The sequence below is a fragment of the Polypterus senegalus genome, chromosome 8, assembly GCF_016835505.1.
Source record: "Polypterus senegalus isolate Bchr_013 chromosome 8, ASM1683550v1, whole genome shotgun sequence".
NCBI lineage: Eukaryota > Metazoa > Chordata > Cladistia > Polypteriformes > Polypteridae > Polypterus > Polypterus senegalus.
In genome coordinates, this window is record NC_053161.1 from 157,576,816 (window position 1) to 157,595,745 (window position 18,930).

Genomic DNA, 18,930 nt, shown 5'->3' on the forward strand with positions numbered 1-18,930 from the left:
ATTTGTCCAATTACTTTTGAGCCCCTGAAATGAAGGGATTGTGTGTTAAAAAAAATGCTTTAGTTGCCTCACATTTTTATGCAATCTTTTTGTTCACCCTACTGAACTAAAGCTGAAAGTTTGCACTTCAACTGCATCTGAGTTGTTTCATTTAAAATTCATTGTGGTAATGTGCAGAACCAAAATTAGAAAAAAGTTGTCTCTGTCCAAATATTTATGGACCTAACTGTACATCATGGACTTAACAAACAAAAGATACTGATAATTTGGACTGCTGCATGACATCTTGATGTGAGAGAAACTTTTGTGTGCGATGAAAAGAAATAACCAAGTGAGAGGCAGTGGTAAAAAGAGACTGAGATCTGAGTGTGAGTGAAATAATAGTCAAGTCAAAGAGCTGAACGAAGAAATTTGAAGACAACAAAACTTGAGCAACAAGCCAATCATAAATTGAAGACTAAAAACTCCTGAGTAAAATGAGAAAATGTATCCAATGTAGGAAAAAACGCATGAATAGGAGAGATGTCCGGCTGTAAGTCAAACAAGCAAATCATGTCATAAAAAAAGGACCACTTTGTGAAAATGTGCAAAACACAAATACTTCTCACCATGGAGTCAGTTAGGACTCTGGGAACAATCCAAGCAGAAATTGAGGTCAAAAAGGAATGGAAATCCGAGAGGTGACGCAAAGTGCAGTGTAATGTCTGACAAACCATTCAAAGCATGGAACATAAAAGAAGACAGACACATGTCACCATTGGACAGCAGAATTCTAGTATGTGATTACAAAGATCTAGAAAATGAGTTAACTCAGAAATCACACAATACAGGGTTTCCGCTAATTTTGGAAGAGCATTCGGTGTGACCAAGAGGTTCTATGACATTGGCATTGAAGAAGATGTCTTCAAAGGTTTTGATGGTCTTCTCAGTGGTCTAGGCTGCTTACCAGGTCAGTATCACCTATGAATTGATCACACAGTTAAACCAGTTTTATCATCCCAGGAAACTTCCAGAAGCTTTTAGAGATACGTAGGAGGTACAAAGAATCGAAAACATGCTAGGGAGAGTGAACCTGCCCGGTGGCTAACAGTAGTTTGCCCAAAGAAAATTGGAACCTGCAGCTGTATCTGTACAGCCGAGTTCCAATAGTTCCTGGAGGAGCTTGATGTGGGTTGTATGCTCAGTGATTCTGTCACACAAGTTAAAATAACATTGTGGTGTGAGTGGTGGTGGTGGTGGCGGTGGCGTTGAAGCTGGTCCATTTGTGGAGTTAGTGCTTCCTGCTGGACACACACAGCATTACAACAAACCTGAATGCTCCAGGCTGCAATGTAGAATTGGGGAGACTTTTTTTTTTCATAATTATCAACTGATGAATGAATGTACAGTGCTGTGAAAAAATATTGGCCCTCTTCCTGATTTCTTATTTTTTTACATGTTTGTCACACTTAAATGTTTCAGATCATCAAACAAATTTAAATATTAGACAAAGATAACCCAAGTAAACCCAAAATGCAGTTTTTAAGTGATGATTTTATTTACTAAGGGGGAAAAAAAATGATTTTTGTCTAACATTTAAATTTGTTTGATGATCTGAAACATTTAAGTGTGACAAACATGCAACAAAAAGAAAAAAAGAAATCAGGAAGGGGGTCAATACTTTTTCACAGCACTGTACTTGACCAGCAGCACCCGACACACATTTCCAGTTTCTGTATCAGTTAAGAGGCGCACTTGCTTCATGGAGTGAGTGAAATGGGCAGTGTGTGATCACCCAAGGTTAGCTCCAGTGTGATCTTGGTGAGAATTAGATTCATTTTAATTATGCTGTAGTACTGTATATACATATAATCATAGAATGCTTTCTTTTTGCTACGCCATGTGTTATACATATAACCGGGTAGGATTCCAGGCAAAGAAACTGTCAAGAAAACGGACCACTGTGGCCCACCAGTGAAAGCTCAACATAAGAACTAAATCAGGTATGGAATGAATTCAGATATCAATATGATTAAATTTGGCATGTCGAGACCTAACCGTTAACATAGAAAATGTGAAATTTAAGCAGTAAGCTAACACAAGGATAAGGGGATCCATTAAAACCACAAAAAAACAGTTTCTCATTTAACGGCTGCCTGACAATTGGAACTTTTGAACAAAGTGGGCTTACTACTCTTTGCTTGGAGCTGCATGTAATGCTTTGAAATAATGGAGTATTTAGTCACAAAAATATTCTTAGAGTGTTAAGTATGAAGTGAAAGCAAAATTAAAAATAAGGAAATATTTCTAATGCGGAGAATGAATATTTAAGTCATATGTGGTGACCGTCGTTGGTCCTGGAGGGTGGCAGTGGCTTTGGTTTTTTGTTCCATCCCAGTTGCTTAATTAGAAAACAATCCTTGCCAGTATGATTTAATATCATGGCTTGTTAGCATTCTAACTCTGTAATGTCAGGTCATTCTTATATTGTGGATATTTTTCTCCTTTTTAATTATATCATCCCAATGATCTGAAGCCTAAAATGGATGAGCAGTTTCCAGTTCTTCACTTTCCTTCTAAGTCCTTTAGGAAACCCAATGGTGCACATTGAATCCACACAGGGGTAACTAGAAGCGAGTGAGGTGGAGAACTGCTGGTTAGTTTGTCATCTGCAACTTATTGTTAATAAGGAGCAGTTAAAACAACGAATACAACTGTTTAAGACTAAAATAAGTAATTAAGAGTTCAAAAATCTTAGACAGACAAGCAGAAAAATGTCACACTTGAGCAATAAGTGCTTCACCAGCAATGAATAATTTCTCCTGAAGCATTTCGGTTGGAATAAAAACCTGAAGCCACTGCGGCCCTCCAGGACCACCGATGTGGCTCACCCCTAAGGTAAAGGGTCTGAGTCTTAAGTAACAGTTCAAATAAATGGCATTAATTAGCAGCAAAACCTGGGCACTGATTAAGAAGACAGATAGAAAGAACACAGTAGAGAGAACCAACGTGGCTCACCCCTAATATAAACGTTCTGAGTCTTAAATAACAAGTCAATTAAATGCCATTAATTAGCAGCAAAAACTGGTCACTGATAAAGAAGACAGTTAGAATGAACACCTGTAGCCACTGCAGCCCTCCAGGATCGGAGATGGACACCCCTGGGTTAGGGATTATTAGACACAAAAAGAAACTGGTGATGTCAAAAGAAGTACAACACCATCTGAACAGGGAAGGTCCTGGGTGGGACGGCAGTAAGAAACCGGAATAACCAAACACTTGTGAGCAAGAATTCTAAATTAAAATCCATTGGAGTTTGAAAGAAATGGAGATCATCTTGAAGACAACATTCGAAGTCTATGTCACCAGTGCTGTATTTGTGGAATTATTTTCTTTGCTACTTGTATGCTGATGTTATTATAGAAGCTAATAGTTGAAGCACACAGCAAGCTAAGTTATAATTTATACATTTGCATTTAATCTATTATCTTTTGTGTTTTATTTTTGTGCTTGAATAAATAAGTTATTTTTTTTATCTTAATTTGGTCTAGATTCTTACATTTGGAGTGGGGAGGTTTCTGGAGGTTTGTTTTTTTTTTCCTCCTATCCTTGCTGGCCATCGGCCCTTACTTTATTCTTTGTTAATTACTGTTGCCTAATTTTATTTTTGTATTTTTTCTTTTTTTTCTTTCTTCTTTTTGTAAAGCAATTTGAGCTACATCATTTGTATGCAAATGTGCTATTGAAATAATTGTTGTAGTTGTTGGATCGTCTTGTCATAGGAGTTTCATGGGAGGGGTCTGTGAGACACTGGTCTGTAACAGGTAACCAGTCTGTACAGGTGCTAGGGACAGAGATCTGGAACTGCAGGGTGAACCCAAAGGAACCTAAAGTCACCATACCACTCACATCTTAGTCTGGGAAAGACAAACGGGCAACCTGGGTGGTAACGGTTGTCTGGAATATATATGTGTGTGTGTCACTGTGAGTTTTCACCTTTCCCCATTCCTGATAATGGTGGAATGCCTTAATTTGTAAGGCCGGCCAATGCTACAGGGGGAAGGGAGCACCTGGCTTGGAGTACCCAACAGACCGTAGGGGGAGGAGCCAACGATATGTAAATGGCAGCGGGAAAAAAGGAGAGAAGCAAACGTCATAAAAAGTAAAGGCAAGAGAGAAATGGATGGAAAACATCGGGTGAACCCGGGTTCATTTCAGGATAAATTAATTTCCCTTTCTGGTGAAGATATTCGGGAGAGGACCTGACGGGCCAGCACAAGGGACTGTTGATATTTACGTTTCCCAGAACTGGAGGTATGGTTCGGTGCCTCATTCCCCACCACAGACTAGATCGTCATCCCCAACAGAATATTTATAGGACTCTGAATACATTGATTTTTTTTTTCTTTTTCTCATTCTCATATTTATGTGTTAGTGGCACGTGTGGCGTGTGTGTAAGTGTTTTGTGCTGTGGTTTGTGGGACGCGCTGCAGCACGATAATATGCATATAGGGTTATTTTTTAAGTGTGTGTAATCTCTTCCAATAATCATTTCACTTAATTCTGCATTCACTGGTGTGTTCCTGTACTTGGGTTGGTGCAGTAGAAAAGTAGTGTTGGTCGCTCGCGTACCGGGTTATTATTATTTTTATTTTATTTTTTTGCTACCGTATAGGATGGCAGCGCTTATATAATCGTGCCGGCTTAAGGGGCGGTACAGGGTGTCCCTCCGGGCCCAGATCTACATGAAACATAAGAGGTCAGGGACAGACATGGAAAAGGCCTTGCTGGGAAATGTGGAAACCTGCACAGGTAATAAGACACCTCCTCATGCCAGTTCATAAAGGAGGTAACTGCTAAAGGATGACGAGCCCTGCATATATGTTGATGGGAGATTTTAATTCCTTAAGATAAATGGTGTTCAATTGTTATGTTGAAATGAACGGAGCTCGCGATCTCACAGTGAAAGTACTCGGATTTAAGGCTTTTACACACCTAGTAATTTGTTTGGAGCAGTTTTTGAACTGATTGACCCCATATTCATTTAGGTAGATGTGAACGTGGCATTTGCACTCTAGACCAAAATTAACTGGACTGAAACCAGGGGTGTCACTAGCTTTAGCACTTATTAGGGACTTAAACGATAATGCTGCTTCTTCTTTATATCTCTATAAATAATCTTCATTTGGATCTTGATCTTTGTTTGTCCGCGAATGAAGCACTAGATGGCAGTAGAGAGACAGCTAAAACATAGGCATTGCATTAAGACTCTCCTCCAGGCTTATACTACTGAAGACTGTAGTACGCCAGTCACACCTCAAAACACCGACATTCAAACTAAACAAATTGTTGTGCTTTAAATTAACTAAAGAGATCTTCATTTAGATCTTGATCTTTATTGTCTGCGAATTCCAAGCATTGCGTAGACCACCTTCCAGTTTAGCACGTTGTTGTTACTCATGGATGTCATCAGTGTGCCGGAATAACGAAAGGGGTGGTGGACAGTGTTACGCTGGTTAGCTCCCGAGGCCTGGTTAGAGAATGAGATTGCCGAAGATAAAAGGTACGTGCCTACGTAACATATGAATGAAAGAAAGGCAGTGGGTAAAATGAATGACAACGTAACAGCACGTGCCGGATATTATTATTGTTACGTTGTAGCTGGCGAGTGCTGCACGTCTCACAGTTGAACCGTGGCTTGCTCACATGTCAGTGAAGTAATCCCTATTTATGCTTTAAAGAGCCTGGATACCTGTGTGTCCCCCTTTAATAACCATTGATCCGTGTATATTGCCTTACTCTTTGGATTGCCACAAAGCAACCTGCGAGATTGGAGAAAGGTTGAGAAAAGATCGTGAGAGAAAATGACAGCGTCCTGAAAACGAGACGGACTGTGAACAGACAGAAACAGAAATGCTCCTACACCACCACATAATTATGATTCAGACAGTGATTCCGAGTAGGCCGTTCCTATCAAATCAATATCCAAGGGTTTTCTTTTGTAATTGTGTTTCCCTTATAAAAAAAAATCATAATGCTGTGCGACGAAGGGCCCAGTTCACGACTGGCAGCCGCGTTTAAACAGGGAGCCCTTCACAGACAACTTTAACACACGCAACGTAGTTGGGTGCACATGGCTAGTGTGTGTATATATATATATATACAGTATACACACATACAGGTGCTGGTCATAAAATTAGAATATCATGACAAAGTTGATTTATTTCCGTAATTCCATTCAAAAAAGGAAACTTGTATATTAGATTCATTCATTACACACAGACTGATGTATTTCAAATGTGTATTTCTTTTAGTTTTGATGATTATAACTGACAACTAATGAAAGTCCCAAATTCAGTATCTTGGAAAATTAGAATATTGTGAAAAGGTTCAATATTGAAGACACCTGGTGCCACACTCTAATCAGCTAATTAACTCAAAACACCTGCAAAAGCCTTTAAATGGTCTCTCAGTCGAGTTCTGTAGGCTACACAATCATGGGGAAGACTGCTGACTTGACAGTTGTCCAAAAGACGACCATTGACACCTTACACAAGGAGGGCAAGACACAAAAGGTCATTGCTAAAGAGGCTGGCTGTTCACAGAGCTCTGTGTCCAAGCACATTAATAGAGAGGCGAAGGGAAGGACAAGATGTGGTAGAAAAAAGCGTACAAGCAATAGGGATAACCGCACCCTGGAGAGGATTGTGAAACAAAACCCATTCAAAACTGTGGGGGAGATTCACAAAGAGTGGACTGCAGCTGGAGTCAGTGCTTCAAGAACCACCAGGCACAGACGTATGCAAGACATGGGTTTCAGCTGTCGCATTCCTTGTGTCAAGCCACTCTTGAACAAGAGACAGCGTCAGAAGCGTCTCGCCTGGGCTAAAGACAAAAAGGACTGGACTGCTGCTGAGTGGTCCAAAGTTCTGTTCTCTGATGAAAGTAAATTTTGCATTTCCTTTGGAAATCAAGGTCCCAGAGTCTGGAGGAAGAGAGGAGAGGCACAGAATCCACGTTGCTTGAGGTCCAGTGTAAAGTTTCCACAGTCCGTGATGGTGTTGGTCCATTGTGGTTTCTGAGGTCCAAGATCAACGCAGCCGTCTACCAGGAAGTTTTAGAGCACTTCATGCTTCCTGCTGCTGACGAACTTTATGGAGATGCAGATTTCATTTTCCAACAGGACCTGGCACCTGCACACAGTGCCAAAGCTACCAGTACCTGGTTTAAGGACCATGGTATCCCTGTTCTTGATTGGCCAGCAAACTCGCCTGACCTTAACCCCATAGAAAATCGATGAGGTATTGTGAAGAGGAAGATGCAATACACCAGACCCAACAATTCAGAAGAGCTGAAGGCCACTATCAGAGCAACATGGGCTCTCATAACACCTGAGCAGTGCCACAGACTGATCGACTCCATGCCACGCCGCATTGCTGCAGTAATCCAGGCCAAAGGAGCCCCACGTAAATATTAAGTGCTGTACTTGCTCATACTTTTCATGTTCATACCTTTCAGTTGGCCAACATTTCTAAAAATCCTTTTTTTGCATTGGTCTTAATTGATATTCTAATTTTCCGAGATACTGAATTTGGGACTTTCATTAGTTGTCAGTTATAATCATCAAAATTAAAAGAAATAAACATTTGAAATATGTCAGTCTGTGTGTAATGAATGAATCTAATATACAAGTTTCTCTTTTTGAATGGAATTACTGAAATAAATCATGATATTCTAATTTTATGACCAGCACCTGTGTGTATGTATATATACTGCTCAAAAGAATTAAAGGAACACTTTTTAATCAGAGTATAGCATAAAGTCAATGAAACTTATGGGATATTAATCTGGTCAGTTAAGTAGCAGAGGGGGTTGTTAATCAGTTTCAGCTGCTGTGGTGTTCATGAAATTAACATGAGGGGCAACAATGAGATGACCCCCAAAACAGGAATGGTTTAACAGGTGGAGGCCACTCACATTTTTCCCTCCTCATCTTTTCTGACTGTTTCTTCACTAGTTTTGCATTTGGCTACAGTCAGTGTCACTACTGGTAGCATGAGGCGATACCTGGACCCTACAGAGGTTGCACAGGTAGTCCAACTTCTCCAGGATGGCACATCAATACGTGTCATTGCCAGAAGGTTTGCTGTGTCTCCCTGCACAGTCTCAAGGGCATGGAGGAGATTCTAGGAGACAAGCAGTTACTCTAGGAGAGCTGGAGAGGGCCATAGAAGGTCCATAACCCATCAGCAGGAAAAGTATCTGCTCCTTTGGGCAAGGAGGAACAGGATGAGCACTGCCAGAGCCCTACAAAATGACCTCCAGCAGGCCACTGGTGTGAATGTCTCTGACCAAACAACCAGAAAGACTTCATGAGGGTGACCCAAGGGCCCCATGTCCTCTAATGGGCCCTGAGTTCACTGCCCAGCAGCATGCAGCTCGATTGGCATTTGCCATAGAATACCAGAATTGGCAGATGCACCACTGGTGCCCTGTGCTTTTTACAGATGAGAGCAGGTTCACCCTGAGCATGTGACAGAAGTGAAAGGGTCTGGAGAAGCCATGGAGAACATTATGCTGCCTGTAACATCATTCAGCATGAGCAGTTTGGTGGTGGGTTAATGATTGTCTGGGGAGGCATATCCATGGAGGGTCACACAGACCGCTACAGGCTTGACAAAGGCACCTTGGCTGCCATTAGGTATCAGGATGAAATCCTTGGACCCACTGTCAGACCCTATGCTGGTACAGTGGCTCCTGGTGCACGACAATTCCTGGCCTCATGTGGTGAGAGTATGCAGGCAGTTCCTGGAGGATGAAGGAATTGATACCATTGACTGGCCACCACACTTTCCTGACCTAAATCCAATAGAACACCTCTGGGACATTATGTTTTGGTCCATCCAATGCCACCAGGTTGCACCTCAGACTGTCCAGGAGCTCAGTGGTCCAGGAGCTCCAGATCTGGGAGGAGATCCCCCACAACACCATCTGTCATCTCATTAGAAGCATGCACCGATGTTGTCAGGCATGTATACAAGAACACAGGGGCCATACAAAGTGCTGCGTACAATTTTGAGTTGCTGCAATTAAATTTTGGCAAAATGGACTAGCCTGCCACATAATTTTTTCACTCTGATTTTTGGGGCGTCTTTGAATTCAGGGCTCTGTAGGTTGATCATTTTCATTTCCATCAAACGATGTGGCATCCTTTCGTTCCTAACACATTATCCAGTCTATATCAGTATAGATATCCAGGAGGATTTCTTTTTCCCATTGAGATCTGATGTGTTTTAAAGTGTTCCTTTAATTTTTTTGAGCTGTATATATATGAGCTGTATATATATATATATATATATATATATATATATATATATATATATATATATATATAATATATTATATAATATATATAATATTAAACAGAAAGGTGTGTGTTTCCCTATAGAGTTTTCACACAATAAGGGTTGGTTACTCGTATTCGTTCATGCACATCAGAACGCAGCGCGGGATGTAGGGGAGCTGGACCCCTGCCATTATGGTCAAAAACCCTGGAAGCCTCTCCCAATTGACACCACTTACCAAACACAAGAAATGGTGGTTTTGGTGCGGTATAAAGTGAGCCTTGAAAAGGTCTGAGTGAGGTGTTAATGAGATTCGACACAGGACAGATGTATGTGTGTTATGGGAAACATTTCAGCCAGTAATTAGGCAATCTCAGCATAAAAACAAATACATATATACATACATAGACGTTCACATAGATCACCTCGCACAAGTTCCATTCAGTTTGCTCAGTCCTAATACCTGATTCAACCTCACAGCCTGTCTCTATGATCAGAAATAAAGAAAGAAGAAATCAAGTTAGGGTTAAACTCACTCGAGCTCCAGCAGATCAAACCACGTGCTGCAGTGTTTCTCAGATATCTACAAGGAGGGCGCGAAAAAAAAAAATCGAAGTAGAAGCTATTTATTGAACAAACTCGTTTATTGTAACTGTTTATGGTAGAAAAATCACAGAGTAGTTTGACTGTCGGCTGTGTGGTATTAGTGTAAATGACCGCAAAAATCATTCCACGCGTAGCGGACGTAATGACATAGAATACTGAAAGTGTGGAGAACGTTAGAGGAAATATGGGAAGGTAATTTTTAAAACTGTTGCATCCTTGGTAAATGGAGTGAGGTACGCAATTGATTACCGGTTTATTTATTCTGTTTCTTCGTAAAATATTAAAATGTATGTTTATATTTTTTGTTTATAGTTTTCACGGTGCTTGTGACGGTATAAAAACGTTAATAAAGAATGTAAAGTCTGAGACGTGAATAAAGATAAGACACCAGTCTGCGACCCTCTGCGTGTCGATTCAATTAAATCAATGGCTGCTACAATTTGTGGCGTCACTTGTCATTTCAGGACTCATCTGGACTCGTGTAGACCTGTCCGCCCGTAAACAAACAACTCATTCCTCTCTCTTACCGTTATATGTAACTTCTGCAATCGCTAATATGTCAGTTATTGTTTTTAGAGTATTTATAAATTTGTAATTTAGTATTTATTATTATAGAATGGAATAAATTAAAATGTGGAATTATTAAAACTACTACAAAAAAATCATGAAATTTAATGAAAACCGAATAAATGTTTGAATTTTACATATATTCTATCACATGGATATTAATTTTAAATATGTCACATGTGTGACGGTATATTTTGATGATAAAAAATATTACCGATACTTCAGTGTGATTCAGACTTGAGCACTTCTGCCAATAGTGCATTCCCAAATAAAATTTAGTGTTGCTGGATGGACCTCGTTATAATCAAAAATCTTAAAATTGTGCATAAAAAATTAGGGGGGGCGCCACAAAAACTAATATGAAAAAATGGGGCGCACATGGAAAAAGGTGGAGAAACACTGACGTACAGTACAGAGTTGGTGACAAAGGAATGCTCTGTGCGCCCGACAATTAAAACCCCAATCTGCACGACAGGAGTATTGCACATGGATGGGCGACCTCTCAGTGCGATCACACTTCAGGCTGGATGTAGATACTGAAGGCATATTAACTTTTATGCGGTAAGTGTTAAATATTCCAAAATGAACATTATTAACAGATGCTTATAGACTGTAGACATGTGATATGAAATAAACTAAACAAATTCATTTAGTAAGGTACTGTTGACTAAAAACACAGCATCATACAGTGAAGTTAAATGCATCTGATGCGTTCACAGTCTACAACTAAAGTACATTCTTGTTTTTCCCGAGCAGAGCTGGCCATCTTGTAAAAAGTCAGTCAGTCAGTAAGTCATTTTCCAATCTGCTATATCTTAACACAGGGTCACGGGGGTCTGCTGCAGCCAGTCCCAGCCAACACAGGGCGCAATGCAGGAAACAAATCCTGGGCAGGGCGCCAGCCCACCGCTCTTCTACAAAGTTGCTTGCAGTATGTGAATTGTTTTCCTTTGAGGTAATGCAGCATTCAGTCCATGGCTGGTGCAGGATGGTGTAGGTTTGGCTGCAAGTCTGCAGCATTGTGGTTCGAGTCCCAACTTTGTAAATCTTTGTTTATCTTTGAACTTCTTACTATATATATATATATATATATATATATATATATATATATATATATATATATATATATATATATATATATATATATATATTCAAAATAATAATTATCAAAACTATATAGCTAATATCAAAAATAGCTTATTTCCATAACCCCATGCTGCCAACATTGCTGATAAAGAATGAATACAAGTTGTAGGAATTATGTATAATTCTAACAACATTCTATTAAAACTGTGTATTAAGCTAACCCTTATTAATAACTATTAATTAATAATTAATTAATAATAATTCATTATTACAGTGACAGTATTGAACTTTGTGCAACTCAGTAAAATATATTCTTTAAAGGATTGTTATCAATTAACAAAAAAAAAAAAATCATACAGTGCTGAAACTTCACATATACATACCATGTCCAGAATAATGTATCTGCTTCTTATGTATTAAGATATGGATTTTTTTAAATTATTGTCTGAAAGTATAGTAACATCCTTTAGGTTTCCATTGTCAACTTCTGTATTTTGACATTTTTAAGTGATGGTATTACCAGTGTCCCTTAAGAAATCTGAATCATCGCTAACCATGTCTGTCTGTTGTGCAGTTTTATTTATTATTTCACATATTTGACTTGCCGGGGGTTTAAAATGATCACTCCAGTTTGCTCCAACAATTAAAGGCCTCATTAGCAGCCTATACATGTCTCTCCTGTTCTATGTACAGTCAGCAGCCACACCACCAGAACTTCAAACCAGGTCATCTGCCTGAAGCTAAGCATGGTCGGGCCCAGCCAGCACTTCAATGGGAGACAAGCTGGGTTGCTGCTGGAAACAGAGTTAGTGAGGCCAGCAGGGGGGGGCTCAGCCTGTGGTTTGTATGTGGATCCCAATGCTCCAGTGCAGGGGTGGGAGATGTCAGTCCTGGAGGACCACAGTGGCTGCAGGTTTTTGTTTCTTAATGAGAAAACAGTTATTGCTGATGAAGCACTTTATTGCTTAAATGACATTTTGATGCTTCATTTTAGTGGCCTCGCTTGTTAACGTTCCCCACCCTCGATTGCTTATTTCAATCTTAAACAGCTCCATTCAGCATTTTAATGGCTCTTTAGTAGCAATAAAATGTAGATGACGAAGCAGCCAGTAGTTCTCCTTCCTGTTTGTTTTCATTTACATCTGTGTGTGTTCATCGTGCACTGTTTGATTTAATAAAACATGTAATAGAAAATATGACAGACTGAAAATGATCTGTTTTTGGCTTCAAATCATTTGGATGATATCCTTAGAGAGGAAAAAATCTACAATATAAGAACCTTACATTGCAGACTAACAAGCCATAAATTTAAATAAGGTCTGAGATTGGCAAGGATTGGTTTCTAATTAAGCAGTTGGATTGTAATGAAAACCCATAGCCACTGCGGCTGTCCAGGACCGATATTGCACACCCCTGCTCCGGTGCATTGATGGGGGAACACTGTGCTGTAAAAATGGTGTTGTCCGTTGGATGAGATAGTAAAACCCAGGTCTTGATTCTCTGTGGTCATAAAAGATCCCTGGGCATCCTTTTTAATATCCAAACTAAATGAAAGTCTGCAATGTGCACTTTAATCACTTCTGAATTGTTGGATTTGTAATTTTCAACTGTGCAGCAAGAGAGGTACATCAATGAAAATTGTGTCTTTGTCCTAAACATTATGAAGGGCACTGTATATTCCATCTTATTCCTATTTATCTTCAACTCTCTATCTTCCAAAGCCCTTCTCCATTCTTACAACTTCCTCTCCACTTACTCCTTGGTGGTATTATTAAGCATTAAGTATTAAGTAGTATTAAGCACATTGTCATCAGCAAAAAGCCTGCACCAGTGGGGATTGGTCTTTTATCTAATGTGGCAACACATCCATAACCAGATCAAAGAGGCAAAGAGATCCAAGGTGCAGACCTACTAGAACTTGTGATCTTCTCTCTTACCCCGACCCGAGTCCTCGCTCCCTCATACATGTCCTGGATAATCATCCTCACATACTTCTCTGGTACTCCTTTATCTTTCCCGCACCTCCAGACCTCCTGACGTGGCTCTCTATCATAAGTCTTCTCCAAATCAATGAACACCATATGCAAACCTTTCTCTTTTTTTCTTGATGCTTTTCCAGGTGCTTTCAATGCAGACTAGCATCAGCTGTTCCTCACCGACCCGTTTAATTCAATCCAAGGTTCTGGGCAGCTGAAGGCTCTCCAAACAGCACTGGGCACAAGGCAGGAGTGAGCTGTGGACCCACACATTCACACTGGGGACAGTTTAGAGTGTCCAGTTAGCCTCACACAGACAACAGCCAGGGCACCGGATGGACGAGGCGGCAACACTAATATTGAAAATATAAATTAATAACGTAAGAAGTTATTTAAAATAAGGTATTAACCCGTAAAACGTCATCCAAACATATTTTAAAGAGATACTAAAACTGAGTGTGTTTTCTGTGCACTTCTGTGAGAAGGCAAACTGTAACAAAATGTTGAAGTGACGTTTCAGTCTTATTTAAAACATACTACTTCGCTTTCACAATTAATGAAAATTAGCACTAATTTTTATTTGGTATATCTTACAATATCACTACAATAAGTAACGCTTCATTTATGTGATTTTGTGTGCCGACAAAAAAAAAAAAAAAGGCGACCAACAGAGCAAGATGATGACGTCACCAGAGCGACGGAAGAGGAGCGGTCAGCTGGCGAGTTAGCGATGGCGCGCGAGTGTGCTCAAGAAAACGGTATGTACTTGATATATAAAAACGTATAAGATGGAGAGAGCCCGACAGCGGTGTCGCTGTCCGCTGTTAACAGAAAGACGGCGTGTTGTGACTGAGCGGCACGCTAAGGCTCCTGGGCGTCTCAAGGGTGACATGGGCGGACTGTTTGGGACTTGGCGGCGTTTCTTTCAGTGTTTAGTTCAGCCCACTCGTGTCTTATTCACCGAAGGTCTGGCGCTGTGACCGTCGCATCTGTTAAAGGCGGCTGAGTAATGAGTGGATACAGGGTTTGGCATTTTTAGGTAGGTTTCTTTACACGTGGGCCGGCCAGCGGCACGTTTATGTTCATACACTCCCTCGTTTTATTAATGTCTAATAGTCTCTTTCCATTAAGTGTCTCTATAAGCCTACATGTCCACGTCTACTCTCATGTTGGTGTATTTAGTGCTCACTTCCCCTGCGTCACCTTTTTCTGGTGAGTGTCGCGGTCTTTCGAGTTCCTTTTAGTCCCAATTCTGATTTATGTTGCTCGTTAAAGTCTGTTTCCCTGCCAGTGTCTGCCTTGAGCTTCGCTGTTTAAGAAGTGTGGTGGCAGTGTAGGTGCGCATGCGCGTGCCTTGTTAGCCATCGGCGCTCTGTCAGTCTGGTGTATGTTTTGAAATCGACACTCGGGGCCGTCTTAACAGCATCAGGCTCCTGGGCAAAGTAGGGCGCTGGGGCCCCAGTTTTGATAGGAAAAAATTAAACTTCCTGGGGCTCCCGGCCAGTGCCCATACGTTTTCGAAATAGTCTATTTAGCATTTAGTGTAAATCGCACAGGCAATGGTTGGGATTTGGAACTAGGGTCCACTATGTGACACCGGCAAAATGAATAGGCTGACAGCTGAGAGAAAATTAATCAGCTTTAGCAGCATCATGAAAGATATACAAGCTTTCAAATCTAGAAATGCTCATGTTTTTCATAGAAATGTACTTTAAAAAAAAAAAATAAAGTACCCTTTAATTGAGTTAAATATACAGTCGTGGCCAAAAGTTTTGAGAATGACGGCAGTATTGGTTTTCACAACGTTTGCTGCTTCAGTGTTTTTAGATCTTTTTGTCAGATGTTTCTGTGGTATACTGAAGTAGAATTACAAGCATTTCATAAGTTTCAAAGGCTTTTTATTGACAATTACATTGTTTATGCAAAGAGTCCATATTTGCAGTGTTGGCCCTTCTTTCTTTTACAAGACCTCTGCAATTTGCCCTGGCGGGCTGTCGGTCAACTTCTGGGCCAAAGCCTGACTGATGGTGTTGAAGCAGGCAGACATAGCAGGGGTACCCTCAACCACAAAGAAAGCACTCGGAGTCTTGGGACAGACTGCAGGATCAGGCTTTATTGTGTGGCGCACATACAGACTCAACGCGGATGCAACAATGATCATCCAGCCATAAGCACTGCTTATATTTATTATTATTGTTACCATTTGAGCCATTATTCTTTCTCATCTGACTCCTAACATTCCACTGCTCTAATCCTGCCTCTGATTGATTCCATCAATTATTCTTAGTTGAGGGAAAAACCCTGCTCTGTTTTTCTTATCAGATTGATAAGGACTATTTTTGCTTGTTACCAAGAGTTCACATTCCTCTCTAAGTGAGGGGGCCCATCCTTCGTCTGACCTTTAGCTTATGAAATACTGGTGTTTTCTAGCTCATATAAAATAATAAAGAATATGTGGACATGAATGGGCGGCATGGTGGCGCAGTGGTAGCGCTGCTGCCTCGCAGTTAGGAGACCCGGGTTCGCTTCCTGGGTCCTCCCTGCGTGGAGTTTGCATGTTCTCCCCGTGTCTGCGTGGGTTTCCTCCGGGCGCTCCGGTTTCCTCCCACAATCCAAAGACATGCAGGTTAGGTGGATTGGTGATTCTAAATTGGCCCTAGTGTGTGCTTGGTGTGTGGGTGTGTTTGTGTGTGTCCTGCGGTGGGTTGGCACCCTGCCCAGGATTGGTTCCTGCCTTGTGCCCTGTGTTGGCTGGGATTGGCTCCAGCAGACCCCCGTGACACTGTGTTCGGATTCAGCGGGTTAGATAATGGATGGATAGACATGAATCTTTTTAATCCTAACACTCGCATGTTTAATGTTTAGTATAAAACAATGCTTATTTTACCATGCGCTTATAATACATTTCTATAATGGCAGCCCATTCTTGCATCATCAATGTTTGGAGTTTGTCAGAATTTGGGGTTTTTCTTTGTCCACCTGCCTCTTGAGGAATGACCACAAGTTCTCAGTTGGGAGTTTCCTGGCCATGGACCTAAAATTTCAATGTTTTGTTCCCCAAGCCACTTAGTTATCACTTTTGCCTTATGGCCCGGTGCTCCATCACACTGGAAAAGGCATTGTGTGTCACCAAACTGTTCTTGGTTGGTTGGGAGAAGTTACTCTCAGAGGATGTTTTGGTCCCATTCTTAATTCATGGCAGTGTTCTTAGGCAAAATTGTGAGTGAGCCCACTGCCTTGGCTGAGAAGCAACCCCACACATGAATGGCCTCAGGATGCTTTATTGTTGGCCTGACACAGGACTGATGGTAGCGCTGCTCACCTTTTCTTCTGTGGATGCCCCAAACAATCAAAAAAGGGGATTCATCAGAGAAAATGACTTTACCCCAGCAGTCCAATCCCTGTACCTTTTGCAGAATATCAGTCTGTTCCTGATGTTTTTCTTGGCTTCTTTGCTGCCCTTCTTGGCACCAGGCCATCCTTCAAAAGCCTTCACCTCCATCACTGTGCGTGCAGATGCACTCCTACCTGCCTGCTGCCATTCCTGAGCAAGCTCTGCACTGGCGGTGCCCACAGCTGAATCCACTTTAGGAGACGGTCCTGGCACTTGCTGTACTTTCTTGGGTGCCCTGAAGCCTTCTTCACAACAATGGAACGTTGCTATTTTAACTCAGTCAGCGTGATCTCCAGCTTTGTCCTCGACCACGCTGTCACCCCTGGTAATGAGAGGATCACTGAATTATGTCAGCTTATGTGGCAGGGCTGAAATGCAGTGGAAACAGGTTTTTGCAATGAATTGCATTTCATCTGATCACTCTTCGTAACATTCTGGAGTACTGTATATACTCTCATAAAATCAGACCCCAACTTGTACGCCCATTCAAAAGTACGACACTTCATTTTCTTGCTTCCTCCAATCTCACATCAGTTTCTCAGACGCATTGAATTTTGTTGCAGCAGCGCAATTACCAATTTCTTTCGCCGCGTCAATGACTTTAAAATTAAAACCAGCTTCATATTTTATTCTGATCAAGCACTTCATTGTAGATAAGGGATGCTTTTGCGATAAAGGTGTATACAGGAGAGCCAAAGGCATGAGCAAATCCTTAAAAATAGCAAAGGAGGGAGAATTACCTTTTCCCAGATTTAAATGCTTATTCAAAGATTTGATTATTTTGATCTTGCTGTATTTAAAATAAAGTTTTGAACGGATCCCCTGAGAATTTATTTTTTTCCAAATTCAAATAGTATATAACATCAGATACCCACTGACTTAAAAGAAGAGAGTTAGGATTCTTCCAGTTAAGCAAAATAAGTCTGTGTGCCAATAGTGTAGTGAAGGCAATCACAGTTGTTTGTCCTTCTCCACTTTAAGCCCCTCTGTGAGCCCACCAAACACAGCTATTAGTGGATTAGGAGGAATTGTGACACCCAGGCTGATTTGAAAAGCACTTAAAAATTTTGGTCTAGAATGATGTTAATTTGGTGCAGGAACAACACATGTGACCCAGTGTGGCTGGAATATGATTGCAGCGTTTGCAGGTTGGATCTTGCCCTGGATATGTTTTGGATACTTTTAATCGAGATAGATGTGCTCAATAAAAAAATGTAAGTTGAATAATTGAGTGCTTTGCACATATGGAGCTCGAGTGAATTTGGTGCATGACTGCCTTCCTCTCCTTTTGTGAAATTTTAACAGAAAGATCTTTTCCACCCTGTACCCTGGGATGTTTGAATGGAAGGGGCTTGAAAATGGAGTCACCTCAGATACAAAAAGCTATTTGGGATGTTCCTTTGTACAGCAGGCCTGTTGTTCCACTTAATCCAGCCTTCAGTTCAAATGGATACCCCGATATTTATGGAATTTCTCCTTGAAGATGTAGGAATTTTTGATGGTCAGCAAATCAATTCAGCCTCAAGATGGTGGTGGTGAACCAGCTGAGGGTAGTGAAGGCTGCAGGGATCTGTGTTATCCGGGGTGGTGGTAAGGCTGTCCTCCTGGCATTGCAAGCAATCTTTGCTTCCATTCTTGGGAGACGGGCGCCATCACAACTGACTGGAAAAGGGGACTTGTCGTCCATATCTGAAAAGGGAAGAGTGATCGCCTGGATTGCAGCAACTACAGGGGGATAACACTGCTCTCAGTGCAGGGAAAGGTCCTTGCTAGGGTTGTCCTCAATAGGATCCGTTATCACTTGCTCACCTACCAGCGTCCGGAGCAGTCTGGTTTTACACAAAAGACATCTACCATCGACCGCATCCTGCACTAAGGGTTCTCCTGTAGCGTAAACACGAGTATTGGCAGAGTTTCCTTGCAGCCTTTAATGATTTTCATAAAGCATTTGACTCAGTTGATCGAGCTGCCCTGTGGG

The 18,930-nt window shown here is 41.1% G+C and overlaps 1 protein-coding gene across 1 annotated transcript in view; it reads left to right on the forward strand.

The window, feature by feature from the left end:
* The window catches only part of LOC120534641 (zinc finger protein 135-like), a 46,470-nt gene that overhangs the window by 15,761 nt on the left and 11,779 nt on the right, over nt 1-18,930 (forward strand). The window contains exon 5 of the mRNA XM_039762232.1: nt 12,276-12,387. Within this exon, the coding sequence (XP_039618166.1) occupies nt 12,276-12,387 (112 nt within the window). The remainder of the gene's footprint in view (nt 1-12,275; nt 12,388-18,930) is intronic.